General features: G+C 38.8%; 1 protein-coding gene across 1 annotated transcript; it reads right to left on the bottom strand.

The window, feature by feature from the left end:
- Positions 1-219: 219 nt before the first annotated feature.
- METAP2 (methionyl aminopeptidase 2) lies at positions 220-17,333 on the bottom strand. Its single transcript, XM_065639111.1, has 11 exons — positions 17,119-17,333; positions 16,179-16,280; positions 12,752-12,817; positions 12,482-12,584; positions 7,876-8,037; positions 5,865-6,046; positions 5,686-5,780; positions 5,488-5,584; positions 4,870-4,973; positions 2,231-2,346; positions 220-1,021 (listed from the first exon to the last, which is right to left on the bottom strand). The coding sequence occupies exons 1-11, from the start codon at positions 17,297-17,299 to the stop codon at positions 769-771; spliced, it is 1,461 nt and encodes a 486-aa protein (XP_065495183.1). The 5' UTR covers positions 17,300-17,333; the 3' UTR covers positions 220-768.
- Between the last annotated feature and the right edge of the window lie 1,329 nt (positions 17,334-18,662).

Here is an 18,662-nt window from a genome sequence, read left to right on the forward strand (position 1 = left end):
ACGTTCTAATAAAACTCGAGTCTAAACTGAAGATGGGCACACTCAAAAATAAATCACACCATGCATCTTTACTGAAGGTGTCACGTTCTGTCCTGCAAAAGAGTTGATGACTCTTTGGTCTGTATCTCAGCACTGACAAGACTATTCAAATAAGCACTGAAAGGCCAAGTTTCATATTAAGGGTAAGACAGGTCCAGTTTCAAGACAAGAAATGGCAAGTCAAGTTTGTAAAATATTTAATAGAGCAGTTTCCCAGCAGACTCCTGACCAGAATTGTAACCAGACTTCTAAAAAGTATATGTATTTTTAGATCTGAAAATTTGTCTTTATTTTTTTTTTACAAAATGGATTCCAGGAAGTTTAAAAGGCAATATCATAGAGGACTTCGGCGCAGAAATCAGGTGTAGTCATTCAAAGCATTCAAGTAGGAATATGGTAATATAAATATTTGAAAAGCATCTTTTATCATAAATGTTCAAAACAAAATGTATAACTCATTCCAAACTAAAAATTGAGCTTTATAGCACATATTTCCCTGAACAAAAAAAAAAAAAAAAAAGTAACTTTCGAAATATTTCTAAAGGCCTGAAAGCTTTTTCCTTGGTTAGTTATATTAGAAGACTTGCCTCTGATTAAATTCCTTCCTTTCCAAATACGGAAAGTATTACATCAGTCCACTGTTAAAACAGACAACATGTTGCAAATTAATTCTGGTATAGTATGTTCCAACAAAGCCTAGAGTATAAAGGTGCTGAGGTGGCTTTGAGTTTAGTAGTCGTCTCCTCTGCTGACAACCTCCTTGCATGTTGGGCGCAACAGTATAGTGTGCTCAAACTGTGCTGTGTACGAGCCTTTAATGTCGCACAAGGGAGGGTACGGATCCACTATTCCCAAGTCACAGAGGTTCTTCAATGCCATTAGGTATTTACTCTCTCCCAGGCGATCCAGCCATCTGCGGCAGAAGGCAAGAGTACCAAAGTTTTCATTGATAACATTGAGCAAGTGTTTTGCTCTTGGAAGCCTGAAGGAAAAAGAACATGTTTGAGAAGAGGTATCGCCAGCAAGCGTTGACTACACACAAAAGCCAGACCAATTAAGAAAAGGGTTAGATTTCAAGGCATTTTAAGACTGCTCAGTCTTGGGATATCTTTCTACATCAATCAGGTGTTCTGTTCACATAAGAAAATGCATTTTCCTCCTACAAAAAGATATCCTTCAAAGCAAATCTGATGCTGCCCAATGCTCTGGTCATCCGTTTCAAATAGGGGAAGTTAGATTGTGAACATATCTGCATCTAACTAGCCAGGCAAAATTGAAGGCAGTGTCAGGAATCATGCTCTTAAATCATACAAGGACAATTCATTTTACAAAGAAAAACAGAATTCTTCCTGATCCGAAGTGGTTAACAATTGGAACTAATTTAGGCATAAGCTTGGTGGTTTAAAACTCTGAAGTTTTACTTCTGAAGTCAAATACTTGGTAAACTTTTTATTCATACTTCTTACAATATGTAAGCATAAAAATTAGAGATTTATAGATCTGCTAAGATACAAACTTATTTCCAAGCATAAGCAGTTCCTTTCCAACTCTTCAGTTAATTCTTTGCCTCCCACCGCCCCTTTTTCATATTACTAAGTTGTTCTATGGAAACAAAGCACAACTATCTGGAAAAGCATGTCTGCCTGCTATGTTCCTAACCATAGTAGTCTTCACTTCAGAAAATATGTTGCACTCCTAGAAATGACAAAATGTAATCCCAGTGAAAACTGAAAATTCATAAGCTATTTCATGTCACAGCAATACATTGAAACAAGAACTTAAACCCCATAAAATATCCAGACAAAACAGATGACATGAATAGCTTAATATATTCTGGGAACAGCACTAAGGCAAAGGTTGTGGCACACAACCGTAATACAGATGTTGATTTAAACATACAGACTAATATACAACCATAATCTATATATTATTATTTTCAAATTACTAATGATAGGAAGTTGCGTAATTATGTATTTTCTCCATTGCCAGATTATTTGGAATAATTCTGTATTGTTCCAAATTTACAATCAGAGCATATTTCATAACAAGAACATTGCTACCACCACCCTTTGAGTCCTCTGACAGCCGAATTAATTAATGAAGAACCTGCACTGTATCAAATTTGAATCCTAAGAGGGTGGTAGCGCTAGCACAATATACCAGCCAAAAAAAAACTATAACAAAATCCAACCTTATGGGCACATGCCCAACATCAAAGTTCTTCATATAATGAGAACACTCCATATCATCATGAACGACACCTTTTCCTGTGCTACCGAAGGTTTCTATAGCATATACTTCACCTTCCTAAGGAGAAAAAAAAAAAAGGGAACATGTTGCAATATGAAAATAAGTGACATTGGGCCATTCTGATATAATGATCTCAGTGTAACAAATTCTGAATATAAGTAATTAAATGTGAACAGATTCAATCACCAAATCAATGTAGAGAAAAATTCAATGCGGAGATTTCAGACAGTAAAGTTACAGACATCTCCAAATCATCAGCTATTTATGTTAGTACCATTTTATTTGTTTCAAGCCATAAATATCAGCACATTTCTAGTCACAATTTCTCAAAGTCATTGCAGTTAAACATTGTCAAAGCATACATCTAATATAGCTAAGAAACCACATTCTGCTGCAAAACAATTGCTAACTGGAAGTAATTCTTCTTTGCTATTCAGATAGAAGTCCAAGGAAATGTATAGTTCAGACATAGCAAATAGATGTTGATTACAGAGACTTACTGCACTGAAAAACTTTCTGCCCAATTTCTGCAAGAATTTTCTGGTAACAGCTGCTAGTATAAGCCCTTAACCTGCTCGTTTCCACTCCACAAGATGAATTTCTTCAAGAAAGGAAGGTGATGTGTATCTGCAAGGGCATTATCAAAATTCTAGCCAAGAACATACTGAAATGCTGTTATATAAACTCATTTCTGCCAAGTGCATTCATACATCCTCAAAGGTAGGACTGTGAAAGCAACTTAAGATAGGACATCAAACATTAACGGACAGCAGAAGCTGGGCTTTCCAGGTTATTAACCTTCTTTTAAAAAGTCACAACCCAAAAATAAGAAGCCATATGAAAAGGAGTAACACAGGCTTCGAATTCAAGACAAAACTCTTAAAGATGTTCCTGAATATTCAACTAATTTCATTAAAAAAGACAAAACCACAAAAACACACACACAATGCTACCAAAAAAATTCACTTTACACCCACTTTTTCAGAATAAGGATCATCAGAGTTTCTGTTTCTCTCTATCACAAAAAACTCATTGGATTGCAGTTTGATACTATAATTAGCACAGTACAGTAAGAGCTTGGCTATGCTCCACGTTCTTCATTGGCAAAACTCACTGTCTTTAACGATGTAGGATGGTGTCCTAAGTAACCTACAGAAGCTGAAGAAGTTAAAAGACATCTTATCCCCAGTGTCTGAACATTCAATTAAAACAATCTCAAAGCTCTGAAATCTTTAAGTAAGATTTCCTCAAAGAACATTTAAGTTTTATACTAGTAAAATACTGATGACAGATGATATACAAGACCTAACCATTCACTAAGCTAAAACAAGAAGGGCACACAAGCTTTTATACCTCCCTTTTCCGATACTCTTAATCCCTTTGCACACTCCTATAGATAAGATGATAGTTAAAACTTTGTCATTTTGTTCACATCGTTAACAAGGTGATGAACAATTATGATACAAGTTTTGGGTGATGAGAGAGAGCTTGCCTCAAAAACCAATCTTGTCCAGACCAGACCTGTCCCTTATTCAGCTCTTACAAGTGTTGCTTTATTTACTCTGACAGGCTTACTAGTGATCATTGCTGATCAGTGATCAGGCTTAGAATGAAATTAAAAGCTTCTTACCTCATTACCAATCTTTTGAATAAGCCTTCTTATCTCGTTAGAACACAAGCTTATATCAAAATGTTAAATCTAAAGCCTAAACCTATCAAAATGTGTAACCTAAATCTCAGGTTACATATTTTAATGCTGCCTTTCCCACTGGTATAGTTTGCCACATCACATACAGCAACTTCTCTTCCCCTGCTCCAAAATGCTTTTCAAAAATTTTTCATCTAGCTTCTCACGGTAACTAGAAATATGCTTAACTATTTTGTATCTGCAAAGAAAAACTGCACTGGAAGCTCTTCAAGAAAGATATCTAATTGTACTTGCAAAAAGTCAGCCAAAGCTACAACACTACAGGAATATTTCTCAAGAATTACGTGAGCAAGAAGATATTGTTATTTTGTCTTTTTAATTACAGAATGAACAAACAAGGAAAGTGTGAATGACTGATAAGTCTGAACACTTTTCAAGAAAACTCTGGTCACTCAAATTCAGCCCAAAATCTGAACTCCTGTCCTTTTCTCTGCTAAGTTCAACACTCCTATGTGCAAAACTCCAACACTGCATTTAAGTAATGTATACACATTGAGAAATAAATATGCCAGGAGTTTCCATATGCATCACTAAGGCCATTCAGATTTCAAGGTTTTTACAGCTGTTGCTTGGTGTTTCGTTTTTTGGTGTGGTTTTTTTTTTTTTCTTTTTTCAAAAAAAGAGAAAGGTTTCAAGGCTTCAATTTCAGACAGTGTTAGATACCAGAACACTCCAGGTCTAAATGGAGAAGCCATTGAGCTGAAACAAGAGTGATCACTCCTTTACAGGAACACTACAAAGTACAAAGTTTTTCCTCTGTTGCTATTATCCACCAGAATCACAAATATTAAGTGTTAGGATCGCACAGAAAATATTATTCTTGCAGTGACAGTTGGGTAAACTTAACAGAAAGATTTATGGACTCCATTTACCTCCATTCTTGTGGCTTCTCCTCCTTTCACAATGGGCACCGTTTTTCCAGCATGTATCCTATATGGCCCAATCGAATGTCCATTCAAATTGCGAATTGGTTTCACTTTTGAAGAAAACATCAATATTACAGGCAATTTCCTAACAAATGTTAAAGCCTTTAAGGCCATTTGGTGTGTTAGCCCATACTGAAAATACTATAGTGACTCATCATACTGCAAAGAACTAATCACAAAACTATCCACACATCTTGTACAAAGTCCAGCCAAGACACAAGTTAGTTTCACATGCTATATCAAAACTTCATTATTAAAGACTGGCAACTTCAACATTAATAAAAGTTTATTAATAAAGCCAAACAGCTGGTATCAAATTATTTGTACATTTTGAAACAGTTGTTTAGCCTTCAGCTTATCTGTTCAAGCTACAATACTTGCAAGGATAATCCAAGAACATTCCTCCAGAGGAAGAGCAAGACAGCCAGAAACACGTATTTATGCAAGACTCACACCCTACTTCTAGTACAGTGGTCTTTTCAATACAAACAAATCAATATTTGTACAAACATATATGTATATTACTCTACGAAGAACTATCCTTATATAAAGAAAAGAACTTGCCTTGGTATGTTTTGCCATCAATTTCAACCTCATAAGACTCCATAACTTCTTGTATGGCCTCCCCCACATCACAGAGACGTACATCTATCCCAGCACACTGAAAATAAAGTGCAAATATAAACGGAAAATAATTGCAAACTTTACTGTAGAAGACTTGGTAAATGACATACATATTGATGTATGTATTGACATACATACCTTTATTCCAGTATTTGTGGCATCTTTTACAGCTTCTAATAGTCTGTCATATTTTGGATTGAATGTGACTGTAAAAGCACAGTCAATAATACGACCTGAAATCAGCAGAAGTTAATTAGCATCATAGTCTTTGCATTGAAGTATGTTCTCAAAGTTTTAATTCATAAATGAAAACTAACCACTAATATGTGTCCCAAAATCTATTTTGCAAATATCATCGTACTGCAGGACTGTTGGATCTCCAGCATTGGGAGTGTAGTGGGCGGCACAATTATTCAGAGAGCACCCAGTGGGAAATGCAAGACCTGCATTTAAACCATTTTCCTTTATCAGCTTACGTGAGCAGTCTTCTAGTTTTTCACTAAAAGGCAGAGGGGAGAAGAAAAAAAAGAACATAATAGTTGTCAATATTTCTTATGATGACTTCAAATAAATCAATGCAAGAACAAAACCTCAGAAAAAATATTCAAGCAAATGTTTTAATTTTACATCTTAAACTACCTGTGTATTAGCTAGGAGGAGACCCTAGACTAGAAAACGTAAGTACAACATCACAATCTTCAGTTCTTGGTGTCGTTTCTTCTACCCTTTCTTGGGCAAACCTGAGTATTTCACTAGTGTTTATATTCTAAATGTAAAATATCCATCCTTTACAAGCTACATTTAACCGATTCTTCCTGAGTGTCAGGTTTACAACTAAAGTTTAGACACATTAAATGCGTTTTTTCAATAAGAGAGAGAGAAGGGAAGAGAGAGAGAGAAGGGAAGAGAGAGAGAGAAGGGAAGAGAGAGAGAGAAGGGAAGAGAGAGAGAGAAGGGAAGAGAGAGAGAGAAGGGAAGAGAGAGAGAGAAGGAAAAGAGATGCAATAGTATAGTCCTCTCATTTACTTTTTTTTTTAATCCAGGAAGGATATATTTTTTTTTAATTTAAGCAATAACTGTGATAAAAGAAAACCTTATATGAGACTACCATTTGTTCCTGGTTTTTGTCTACTCTCAAACTGTTCGCTGCTGGAAAGCTAGACACATGTCCACTAGCGCACACTCCTATAGTGGCACTGAATGACATAAACTGCAACTCCCATCAGTGCACCATACTCTGATTTTATTTAAGAAAGCTATTCACTCAGAGCAAACTGGAAAAAGAAAAGAGCTTATATTAACAGGCAAGTCCCCATAGCCTGAGGTACTTTAGGAAGAACAGTCATGTTTTGAAAAAATTATTGCTTATAACAGTCAAACTGTATAATTCAGTATGTCAGATTTGTTTCAGCCAGACTAGTGATTATTAAGGCAGTTGTTTCTTCCACTTTCCCTGACGGTATATTATTTCTTTCCATTGTCCTCAAAGTTACCTTGGGGATCAGCTCTGATTAGCTTTCTTACTATCCTACTCTTGTCAGCACAGTCCTCAGTCATATCAGGCTGAAAGCACCTGATTTTGGAAGCTAAACTGTCCCGGATCAGTGCAGTACTTGGACAGTAGACAGTCACTCTAGATAAACTGAAGGACAGAAAAAGGAATAGTTGGAAGAATCAAAGAGAATCAGTCCAGGCTAATAGTTTCTTAAAACTTTACCTTAATCAAAATCATGTTTATCTTAACCCATTTGCTCAGTTATTTCTTATCAACTAAGAATAACACAAAGAAACATTGTGTTTCTCCAGAAACAGTCAGTGAAGACTAAATATAGATAAAATCTTCCTGCCCTGGACTGACTACACAGCCATGCCGTTTTTATGCCTCTTTCTTACCTTCCAGCCTCAGACTACACCTGCAGTGCCCACCCCCAAAACTTCACTGACAATTCTGGCAAAGTTCAGCATGTTTACTGCCGCTATTGCTGCTTCTCTCAGCACCACTGCAGAACTTATGTGCAAAAGTAGCCGGGGCACAGAACACTAAAATCAAGCACGTGCTCAAAATAACTGAACCTAAATGAATGCTTACTTTGAAATTCATTATGATCCCAGGCCCTGGAAAGCTGCATAAGCTAATAACACGTTATAGGAGGAAATGTAAAGGAAATAATTGGGGATACTGGTTGCATACTTCAAATGGAAACCTCCCCCCCCAACGCTCATGGCACAGCCAATTAAAGCACACAAAATTGAGACTAATTCCCCCCCTGCTCTGGAGAAAGAAGAAAAATCTACAGCAGTGGTCTTTGAGAAGATTTGTGTCCTCACCAGATTTCTATCATCGTCATTCCAGGTTTTATCCAGCTCATAACGTATTTCCTCACTTGTCTGTGTGCCTCCGCAGCCTCCCGAAAATCATTCCAGATTTCCTCACTGGCTTGGTCTAGTGCTTTCTTTTCTTCGCTGGTTATTCTCCAAGCAGCTGTTCGCCTTCAAAAATAAATAAAGCATGCCATGAAGAGTTACTATAATTGCAGTAGTCATTACAACTTCTGTCTAAAGCCTGCAGAGTCTGAATAAACCAGTCAGGTGTATGTTCCCCTGTGCAACAGAAAAGATCCCAATTTATACAATTTTGAGAATAAAGGAAGCCTATAAAAAACAACCACCACCACCACCCCGCCCCCCCAAACTATCATCACCACAGACTGGCACCTATAAAAAGCAGTAATATTGCAGCAAAAAATAATTATTTATACATAGAAATTTCACTCTGACCATGAACCATTTCATTCCCATTTTCAAAAGCCTTACCTCCCAGCCTCCCAAAAGCCCAGAGAAGCTGTGTGCTTGAAGGACACATAATACTTTACAAAAAGACAGAAAAGGCATATAAAATGCATATCAAGGCCTGCAATTCTACCTTGAGTTTAGCAGGGCGAATCACCGCAACATGCTCTGCTCATGCATAAAGTTTATTTTTTGCACAATCTTACTCATTCAGACAGTGCTCCACCTATATGGAGAAGAATCTCAACACTGTAGCGTACCTGCTTGGCCCAGAAACTGTTACTGACACAGAGACAATAAGCTCCTTCAAAATTTAAGAGCTTGCAGTTCCATTCTCTGAATACTTGGGTAATAACACCTAACACAAGGCATAGTAACTCTGACACATACCAGGAAGTTACTTTCTAAATTTGCTGGACAGTGAACATTTGTTCCAAGAGAATACCACTCATTTTAACTCTTCAGTAGGTTCACATAACAAATACAAGAATAATTTTCAATACAAGACTAAATATATAATTAGTTTTGAATATGGGTTTTTATTACGCAAGAAACTATACAACTAAGGTTCCAATAAAACAAACAAAACAAAAACCAAAATAAAAGTAATTTAACCACTCCAGTGACTGTCAGAACTTAATTAAAAGACTACTCTTCTGACTACAAAGTAGAGATACCCTTCAAATGGTGAAGCTGGAGCACTGTAATGATGCAAAAATCCCTAGTGATAACTCAAAGAACTCTGTATGTGCTATTGCAGCACATCCTAGTAGGTGGGCCATAAAAGAAAAGGGATGATGGACAAGATGGACCAAAGATACTGTACTACACCAAAGTTTCCAAATTTAGAAATTATCTTTTACCTTTACGTAAAGGAGCTCATTCTAAGCAAACAACTGAATATGCAGAGTTAAAGGATTAATTTTTGAAATCCAGAAGTGTAACTACTTATATGTTTCACAGACATGTAACTTGGCTCCACCCCAAGAGTTTCCTTCACAGCCAAAAACCAGGTATGAGTAAGCCAAGATACTATGCCCTGCGATTTTGCTGCATTTTGAACTAAGTATTTATACAGTGTTAAGAGGCCTGCAATCCTAAACCAAAATTGAAAATATAAAGAAGGATAACAGGCTATTCCATAAAAGTTTTCACAGGATGACCAGAGGATCCAAATATTTTGATACCCTTTTGTTTGATTCTCTTGAACTTCGGGCTCCTTTTCAGATAAAGTAACAACAATGCAAAGGAGAAATCCCATGCTTACTTTTCTGATTTGTTTTCTTGCTTCAATAGTAAGCATCATACATACTACTCTTACAATTTGCTTTAACACTGGTAAACTCCACAAAAAAAACACAACCCAAAAGTAAGAGGCTGCGACACCTGAGTGTCCTTACTTGGAAATTGGACTACTGCCAGCACCATAGTCATGACACAAGAAGATGGAAAAGGTGTACTGCAGAAAATAAGTGGGGAGAGGGACTTAGGGAACCCTTTAGACTGCTGGGGATTGCAGCAGGGAACACCTTCTGGTAGCAAGAGCTGATGACAGAGTCTGGGCAGCTGCTCTGTCATCAGTCATGGACTCAAGTGCAAACTCCAGCAAACTGGCAGGAAGCCGTCCTCACTCTATGCTGCTGTATTTCAGCATATAGTCACTCCATCTAAGACAACTGGGGGGCAAAATTGCCTCTACATTTAAAAATACATTATCAGACCCAAAGCATTCTGCTGCACCACTGCCACCTGGAAGCTCTGGAAAGGAGGTGACAAGAAATCCTGCTCAGGCCCAAGCATTTCAGGACATGAGAAAAATCAACTAATCAGATAAAGGTTGCATGCCAAACATCAAGTCCTCCAACAGGTACGTGAGCTAGCAAGTTTTTCCAAGGACAGTATCCCAACATGCTGGCTACCACATAAACCAGTTTAAGAAGTTCACCTCTTACTCCAAGCCATTTGCTCCCATCTTTTCACTCCAGCCCACATCCCCAGTTCTTACTACTACAATCTTTAAATTAAAGAGACTAGGACTGTGCTGAAAACTCGATTTTAGTGATCAAAATACAAGAATTCCAGAAAATAACTCCCCCAGATTATTTTAATGCAGATAACAGCACAGAGGCAGAAACAAGCTGGCAGGGACAAGAACGAGAATTCCCTAACCCCACTTTAACAAAATGAGTGTACCATGAAATATTGCTTATAGCTTTTCCACCCTTCCTGTCACATCATTTCAAATTCAGGTGTCTTCAAAAAAACCACAAGCCTTCAAACAGAACTAAATACTGACGATAAAAATACCAAAGCTGTTAGTTCAACTTGCCACACAAAATACGCAATTACAGGTTGATGAGAAGTAACTTTAGAAAGCATGTGACATCAAGAGTTCAGATGGGAAGCACAACTCTTTAAAAAAAATCCAAGGCAATACCCTACTGACCTCAGCATGAATAAAAGAAGCGGCACAAAAATGCTTCACCAAAATACAAAATGAAACTATTATTCAGAATAGGAAATATCCAAGCATTCATGTCAGCTACTAACTTAGGTACGTAGCTACTTATGATGCTAAAGTAGCATCACAAGAGTTGTTTAAATTAGAAACAAAACTAAGCATGTATTTGCTTAAGCAAATTATATAAAGAAACTATTTCAGGTTCCTTAGAAGAGTTTATTCTTGTTCCATAGCAGAACGTTCTTGGTAAAGAAAAGATGCCCCACTTAAATCCTGTTAGCAAAGGTCTGGTTTTGTTGTTTTGCATGTGTTTGTTTGTTTAGGTTTTTTTCCCCTTTCAAATGAGTAGTAGCAAACCTAGAGTAAAACATTTAATCTTCAATTAGCTGGAAATGTAACAGAGGTGTAAAAATAGTGTGTCATTTGTTAATAAACTATCAACATGCTTGAGATATTCATAATCTAATTTCTGGATAGCTTAAATCATGTCCTTCTGAATGTGGTATCTGCATATACAGACAAACACTTAACTCTTAAGCGTGAAAGAATCACTCCTGCATCAGCTTGTCAGGACTACCCTGTGAAAGTCCTTCATCAGCAAACTAATATTGTGCATACAAACAAGGCAGCCATTTATAAATAAATGCGAGCACACCTTGCGATCAAGTCGAATTTAAAAGAAGAAAAGGATTCCTCAAAACCAAATTTTAATCTCGTAGAAATAATATCATCTGTGAATATCTGAACAAAATTTATAGGATGTACTAGACTCTTGACTATGTTGCTAACACTCTATGAGAAACAGGCATGACTTTAAACAACCAATAAATGTTTCAAAGTAATTTGATTCTGTAAAAAAGAGTAATTGAAAACGAAACAGTGCTTTCAGAAATACAAACATTTATCTACTCAGCTCCCCTTTTGGTTTAAACTATTCTGTCAGAGTTTTAATTCAAAATTTCCAGGAAAGTTTTCAGTAATACTTGGTCTTTTCATTCAGCTATTAATGCAATTCAAGCTAACTCCACATCCCCCTCCAAGTAAAACATGACCTCCCACAACACCGCATGTAGGAAACTCAAGTCAAGCTGGTATATCTTAGTTCCTAACAAAGCATAAGGAAATAGTAATACCCTATGAAAACATAATGATGCAGATGTCTGTTCCAGTAAACCACTAGAACCTGCTGCTTGTTTAGTAAAATTGCACAATATTCCCATGCTACTCTGAATTATAAAAAACAGGTTATAATAACTATATATTCATACAAAGAGAAGCAAAGTGCAGAGTACACCATTTAGGCTTTTAAATTAAACTGTCTCATTCTCAGAGATAACAAGTTGACACCCAGGTGCATTCAAACTGCTGCATAACAGTGTTGCACCTCTCTGAATTTTAAACTTTCACTCAGTTCTAATTCAGACTGTATTTTTCTCATAAGCTGCTTACTGAAATACTGCTGGTCCCCTGGGTCTCAAGGTCCTCTGCCTCACGGCAATTCTGCTCATACAGGCTATACCTCAATTAAAAGGGTAGGGAAGGAAGAACATTTCTGGCCTGAAGACTTCTCTTCATTAAGTTCTTAGATGATCCAGTTGTATATTAACATTTTTGCAATTCAGCACATCCAGATGACAGCGTTTATATTTTTTAAATATTTTAAATACATTTTAAAACACTCACCCATCTTGTGTTGGTGGGTATTCACATTCTTCTCCCTTCGGGAATACGTTGCTGGGAAATAGATCACATATTGGAATAGATGGTGGATCTGTCTGGACCTTAGCTGTTGAGTATAATTTAAGAAAGCTTTACATATGGTACACTGGAAATACTTAGCCTATAAAGCCAAAATGCACCCCCAAATTTGTTTACGCTGCCAAGAACAGCACTTACACATGCTTAGACCAAATATTCATGCAGTCTATCTTTATTTTTGTGCTTGATACCTACGTCCTTTCTTCTTTTTCTTCTTCTTCTTCTTTTTCCCTGTTGCTCCATCTCCTTCACCCTCTCCATCTACAGGAAAGAAAGTGCTCAGGTGAATATAAAACAACCTTAAAGAACAAAAAAATTTTGAATGAGACACAAAACCATCCAGACTATCTGGAAACACTTCTTTCACAGCAGAATTTAGTGGATTAAAATAAGATAGCTAGAAGCTGCCACCAAACCATTAGCATTTTCAGTCCCTATACCAAACGCAGACCTAAGAACATACTTTCTAAAGTTGATGACTTAAACGTAACACCAAACAAAGGAAAAAAAGCAGCTCAGGGAAAGAGTTTTCAGAAAGTCCTACTTCAAATTTCTCTGTTCTCAATACACCCAAAAAGATGCCTGGGGGTTTGAAGGAGGGCATGAGAGAGAACTGTATTAGACACAACAGCTATCAAAAAGCTAGGAACTACTGCTTCAAACACACACTCTGATGCTACAGCTAAAGGAACTTAAAGCATCTGGAAAGATAAAAAACCCAAACAAGTAAAGATGACAGCACTTAGATCAGGATGAGTTTAATATAGACATTAACAGGGAAAGTCACAACCAGCACAAGCAAACCTACTGCATGTCGCATGTACCAGTGGGAGGTTTTCAGAGAGCACAGCATGTTAACACCAAGAATCAGCCACACCATATTACAGTCACATTTTGGAGTTAGCAATAACCCCCATGGACTTCACGTTTGGCTACATCTAATGCTTAGTTACTTCACGCACAACAAAGCCTTTATCTAATTTGATACCATCTCACTAAACCTTCTGGACCTCACTATAAGCTCATTTTCAAAATAAAATACCAGATCGGAAAGGACCACAAGGATCATCTTGTACTTATCTATGATTCTATGAAGTACTACTCATGTAGATTTAGAACATTTATTTTACCTAAAGCAAAGAGTAAAATTGAAAGAACTTTTAGAATCAAGTCAAAGCACTGCTATTTTGGATGAATTTATACAGAAACTTGTACTTGCTCATTTGTTTAAAACCAAAACCAAAACAAAACACTGACTGGTTATTCCAGTCACTAGATTTCAATCCTCTCATGATGGTCAGTGTCATCTGCATTTTTATGCCATAGTGACTGCTGTAATCCTGCAGCTGGGGCAAATTTCAGTAATGTCTCACCCCCGCTACTCCCCAGCTCATTTTGGCATTAAGGATCTTATTTTAAATGTTTGCAAAAAATTGCAAGTATAACTTGTACTACTAGTGTAACTGCAACATAGTCCAGCCTACCAGATTCTCCATCAATCCATATTTCACAGGCAGCTGAAAAACCTTAACAGTGCATAAAAACTTCTTTAAAATGTGGTAACCTCACCACATTTCTCTTGACCTTGAGCTGTGCAAATCATGCATCAAAAAATGAATTAGACGTGACTCCAATTCATTCACCAAATGATTTTTGGATTTTTATTTTTTTTAAACACTAGGCCTAACCTGCCAAAAGAGCACAGCATTTCTTAAATGCTATCACAATTGCTATCTGCTTATTGTGGCTTTTTTCATACATCACTGCACGTGAATCTATCAACTGCAAGCCAAACTAACCGGGCCTACGCTTCCATGTCCTTGAAGACTGCTGCAGACTAAATGTGCTGCCAGAAACATAACCTGAAGACAAACAAGGTATTGGTCAGCTGCAGTAGTTATTTAGCTAGTCGTGAAAACAATTTTACCCAGAGAAGCAATTTAAGAGCTTTGCAAAACCGAAGCCCAACCTTATGTCGTTTTGGTATAGCTGTTTAATACCTTACCCTAATATCACGCAAAAATGTTATCTATCAGCATGTTTTAACACTGCAATGGGAATCTGAAGAGCGCTTCCCAATATCTCCTGGATTTTAAAAGATATACATACAGTCTAATTTCTGAGGTCACTCAGGGCTTATCAAGGAAAAAACCACAAAGTGGGTACGTATTTTATCGGTTTTAATCTAATGCAGCACCCTGTCTTAAGCAACACCCCTGAAACTACACAATTAAGACAGCATGTGTCAAGAACCAGTACAAGCAAGAAAACAGTGTCTTCAAAAAGCTTGCAGCAATTTTTATTTTTCTGCAAAAATATTATTGCTTTTCTAAAAACACATCCACATCTAACATGGAAAAAAGGAAGATTATTATTTCAGTAGTAGCACCACTCATATTTTGGTTTACACTTTCCAATACTGTAATACTAATTGCTAATACTGTAAAAAGCATAGAAGAACACAGCACATGATCTGCAACTAACAATATTACTTCTCCCAAGATGGAACTATAACTATTCTAATAATTTTCAAATTCTTTTTTCATGGTGTAAAGTTTTCACTATCCTCCTCATACTTCTTACTTTAGTTGCAACAATGGCAAAGCACATATTGTATTAATTATCTTTCAACTCCATAACCTGAAATATACCATAGAACAAATAATCCATCAGAAGATACTTCTATAGAAAGTAATTGCGTAAAACTGGATGCTATATACATAGATTAATAATGTTCAAAGATAAATTTATTTGTAATTTTATGCACCCCGGCACACTTATTTCATTTTTTAAAAACTTCTATATCTAACTTATTAAATTAAATTCTGGAATGATGAATTCCAGCAATAGCCAACTAAGAAGGTTTCTAAGTAGAACAGTAACAATCACTGTAGAATGCTGAACCAACTTTAAATGCTAATTCACAAGATGGAAACTAAACTACTTACTTGAGAAATGTATTTTCTTAAATTTCCATGTCTATTGAGAATCACTCATCAAAAGAACACAAAGACAGTATTTTTCCCACATGTTCTGCCAGAAAAGATGCATCCAGCCTGGATTTCAATAGCAGATACTTCCAAGGCACTTGCTTACAACATTGGCTGCTTAGCACAAGCAACACATGAGGTGTATGCCTCACTTCTGTCCTAAGCTCCCCCTCCTTCATTTTTAATAAAAAACTAGGATTATAGATGAATAGGTTCCAAGTCACTGGTAAAGACTCTAAGGCCTTCTACTAATTAAAATACTCCCTTAAAGTTTTCTCTGTATTTTTTTTTGTTCTAAGAGACATTATTTGTAACATAAATTTATACTGACCATGGTAATGCAAATGAGAATGTTTCATAGTTTACCTTATCTTAAACTAAACATTCCCCTAAAGTAATAAAATCCTTGAAAACAAGAAGCTTTAAGAAAGCTGTGATCCCTGATATTTCATATATATATGCATGTCTGAGAGCTAAATTGTTGCCGAAAAAGTAAAAACTACATATAGTTGATTCTCAGCTCTCTCAAGCTAAAAAACCAAACCAAACCCATCTGTAAAGGTTTGTTAAAACAGGAGGCCAGAAAGAATTTGAAACTGAAAATGCCAAGAGAAATGATAAGTTATACTTGCCTTCATCATCATCATCTTTTTCTTTCTCCTCCAGTGCTTGTTTATCCAATTGTTTTGCTACATCATCAAGAGTACCTTCCATTTCTTTATCTGTTTCTTGTCCTGTTTGTAAAATTAAAGTTTGACTTACAGTAAAAGGACAGCTCCACATTAGTAAACAACAGCCCCCAAAACTTTGTAGAAATATTATGTGGTATTCATCCTACAAATACCAGAGCACAGGTGGCATTTTTTTTTAAAGCAGTCCCAACGTGTAAGACTGTATGGTGCTACAGTGACAGCTACTGCTATTGAAACTTGCATATAAAGGCAGCATTATCCAGATGCTTCTGATCACTTTTTTTCTGCCAGGGTAACTAATTCGCCTTGCCATAGCAGCAGCCTGCTCTTGTGAGATAATATGGGCGTGAAGTAGATAATTATAAACGCACGGCATGATCATCACTAACTGCTGGCCTGCTAAAACAAACGCAAACCGTAGTTCCTTTACACAATTTGCCCAGACTTGCTCGGGCTCTCTGAGAGAACCCGGGAGGTGTACAGAGACTCCACCATGCGGGGTGACTTTTACAGCAGCAGTCGTACGCCTTCCCCCTCCCAGGGCATAGCAGGGGATGGGGGAAGCGGTGGTTTCTCCTGCGCACACCGGAGCAGGGAGGGCTCCCCTCACCTCAGCTTCCCCGGAGCCGAACGGCAGCTGCACCCCCGGGCCCCGCCGGCCCCTCCTGGCCGAGGGGATCCCCTCAGCCCGCGCAGCGCCCACGGGCCGGGACAGCGGCCTCAGCGGCGCCCGCGGCCCGCACCACAGGGCCCTTTAGCCACCCACAGCCGCCCGCCGCCGCGTACGAGCCCCGGTGTGCCGGCCCGCGGCCCCCTCAGCCCTCCCCGCCGGCCTGTCAGCGGAGCGTCCCGGCGCGGCGCGGCCCGGCTCGGCTCCTACCCGCGGGGCCCGCTTTGCCCTTCTTCTTCTTCTTGCGCTTCTTCTTGGCGCCATCCTCCGCGCCGAGCCCCGCCGCGCCGCCCTCCGCGCCGTCCTTGTCCTCAGGCTCCGGCGGCAGCTCGCCGTTGAGGTGCTTCTCCGCCTCGGCGGCAGCGCTGCCCGCCGGCCCCACGCCCGCCATGTCGCCGCGGCCGCGCCGCCTCCCACACGCGCTGCGAGGCTGGCCCTGCGCTCTATGGTGAGCGCGGGGCACGCCGGGAAGGCTGGAGGACTCCAGCGGGGGGAGGAGGAGCGCGGGCAGGGAAGGAGGGAGGGGGGCTCAATTCACAGTGCTTGGGTGACACAGAATGCCTGCAGTTGGCATTCATGGGTTTCAGTTTGGTCATTGGAATATGATCAGTTCAACCTGGACGAGACTGAGGGGAGACCTCATGGTGGCTACAGCTTCCTCACAAGGGGAGGAGGAGGGGCAGGTGCCAAACTCTGGCGACCAAAGACAGAACCCGAGGGAATGGCAGGAAGATGTGCCATGGGAGGTTTAGGTTGGACATTAGGAAAAAGTTCTTCACCCAGAGGGTGGTGGAGCACTGGAACAGGCTCCCCAGGGAGGTGTCACGGCCCCAGGCCTGGCAGTGTTCGAGAAGAGACTGGACAAGGCCTCAGACACATGGTGTGAACTGCGGGGTTGTCCTGTGCAGGGACAGGAGTTGGACTCGGTGATCCTTGTGGGTCCCTTCCGACTCAGGACATTCTGTGATTCTAAGATGACAAGCCAAGAGTAATCACAAAGGAAGGTTTCAAAAATGCAGGCTGAGGGTCAACAGTAGAGACTTACTCTGTCTTCATCAGCAAGTATCTTCTTGGGGAAATAGAATAAAAAGGAAAATCTTCCTAAAACAAAGTAGCCCTTTGCCAGTAGGAGCAGCTGCCATGAACTGTTCATAGCACACATGAGAGAGAACTTGCACAGAAGGCAAATAATGCAAGAAAAAATAACTTGTTCCAAGTCCCATGGAGCATATGCAGTAAAGTGCACTGCCTTGTCCCCTTTCTGCCACTACCTATAAAACCAAAGAGAAATCCCCATATTATCAGCATTCACTAATGGTTCATTAAATCAGACTCATTCTTAAAATTCCTGTACTGAGCTCACACTTTCCACAGGTTTTCTACTAGTATAGGCATGCTGGCTAAAAATAGTATTTTTTTCCTTCCTTACCGGTGTATTTGAACAACTCTTGCCTTAGATGTATTTATAGTACGTAGTATAATACAGTTTATAACTTACGAAGGTTACAAATGGGTCTTAGCCTGCGTAACTGTGTTTTAAAATGCTTCTGCAGCCAGGTCTTTGCTCAGGAAAACTGGTAATGCCTTGTACCTCACTGAGGCACAAATTCTGCCCCCTTGGCCCTGCGGAGGCCAGCTGCTCGCTTCCATTTCCCCCCATGGCTCAGATCGAGGGGCACTCCTGGCCTGCTATGATTCTCGGCAAGCACAAGTTTTCGAAAGACTAAGTTAATGTCTAGTACTGATAAAACAAA

The sequence above is a fragment of the Caloenas nicobarica genome, chromosome 1 (genome assembly GCF_036013445.1).
Source record: "Caloenas nicobarica isolate bCalNic1 chromosome 1, bCalNic1.hap1, whole genome shotgun sequence".
Taxonomy (NCBI): Eukaryota; Metazoa; Chordata; class Aves; order Columbiformes; family Columbidae; genus Caloenas; species Caloenas nicobarica.

What these genes read in the sequence shown, in the direction of transcription:
- METAP2 (XM_065639111.1), bottom strand. Translation starts at nt 17,299, where the DNA reads ATGGCGGGCGTGGGGCCGGCGGGCAGCGCTGCCGCCGAGGCGGAGAAG. An exon ending in GGGCAAAGCGGGCCCCGCGG is followed by an intron (nt 16,281 to 17,118) that starts GTAGGAGCCGAG and finishes TTTTACAAACAG; the next exon opens with GACAAGAAACAGATAAAGAA. An exon ending in TTTTGGGACACATATTAGTG is followed by an intron (nt 5,781 to 5,864) that starts GTTAGTTTTCAT and finishes TGCTGATTTCAG; the next exon opens with GTCGTATTATTGACTGTGCT.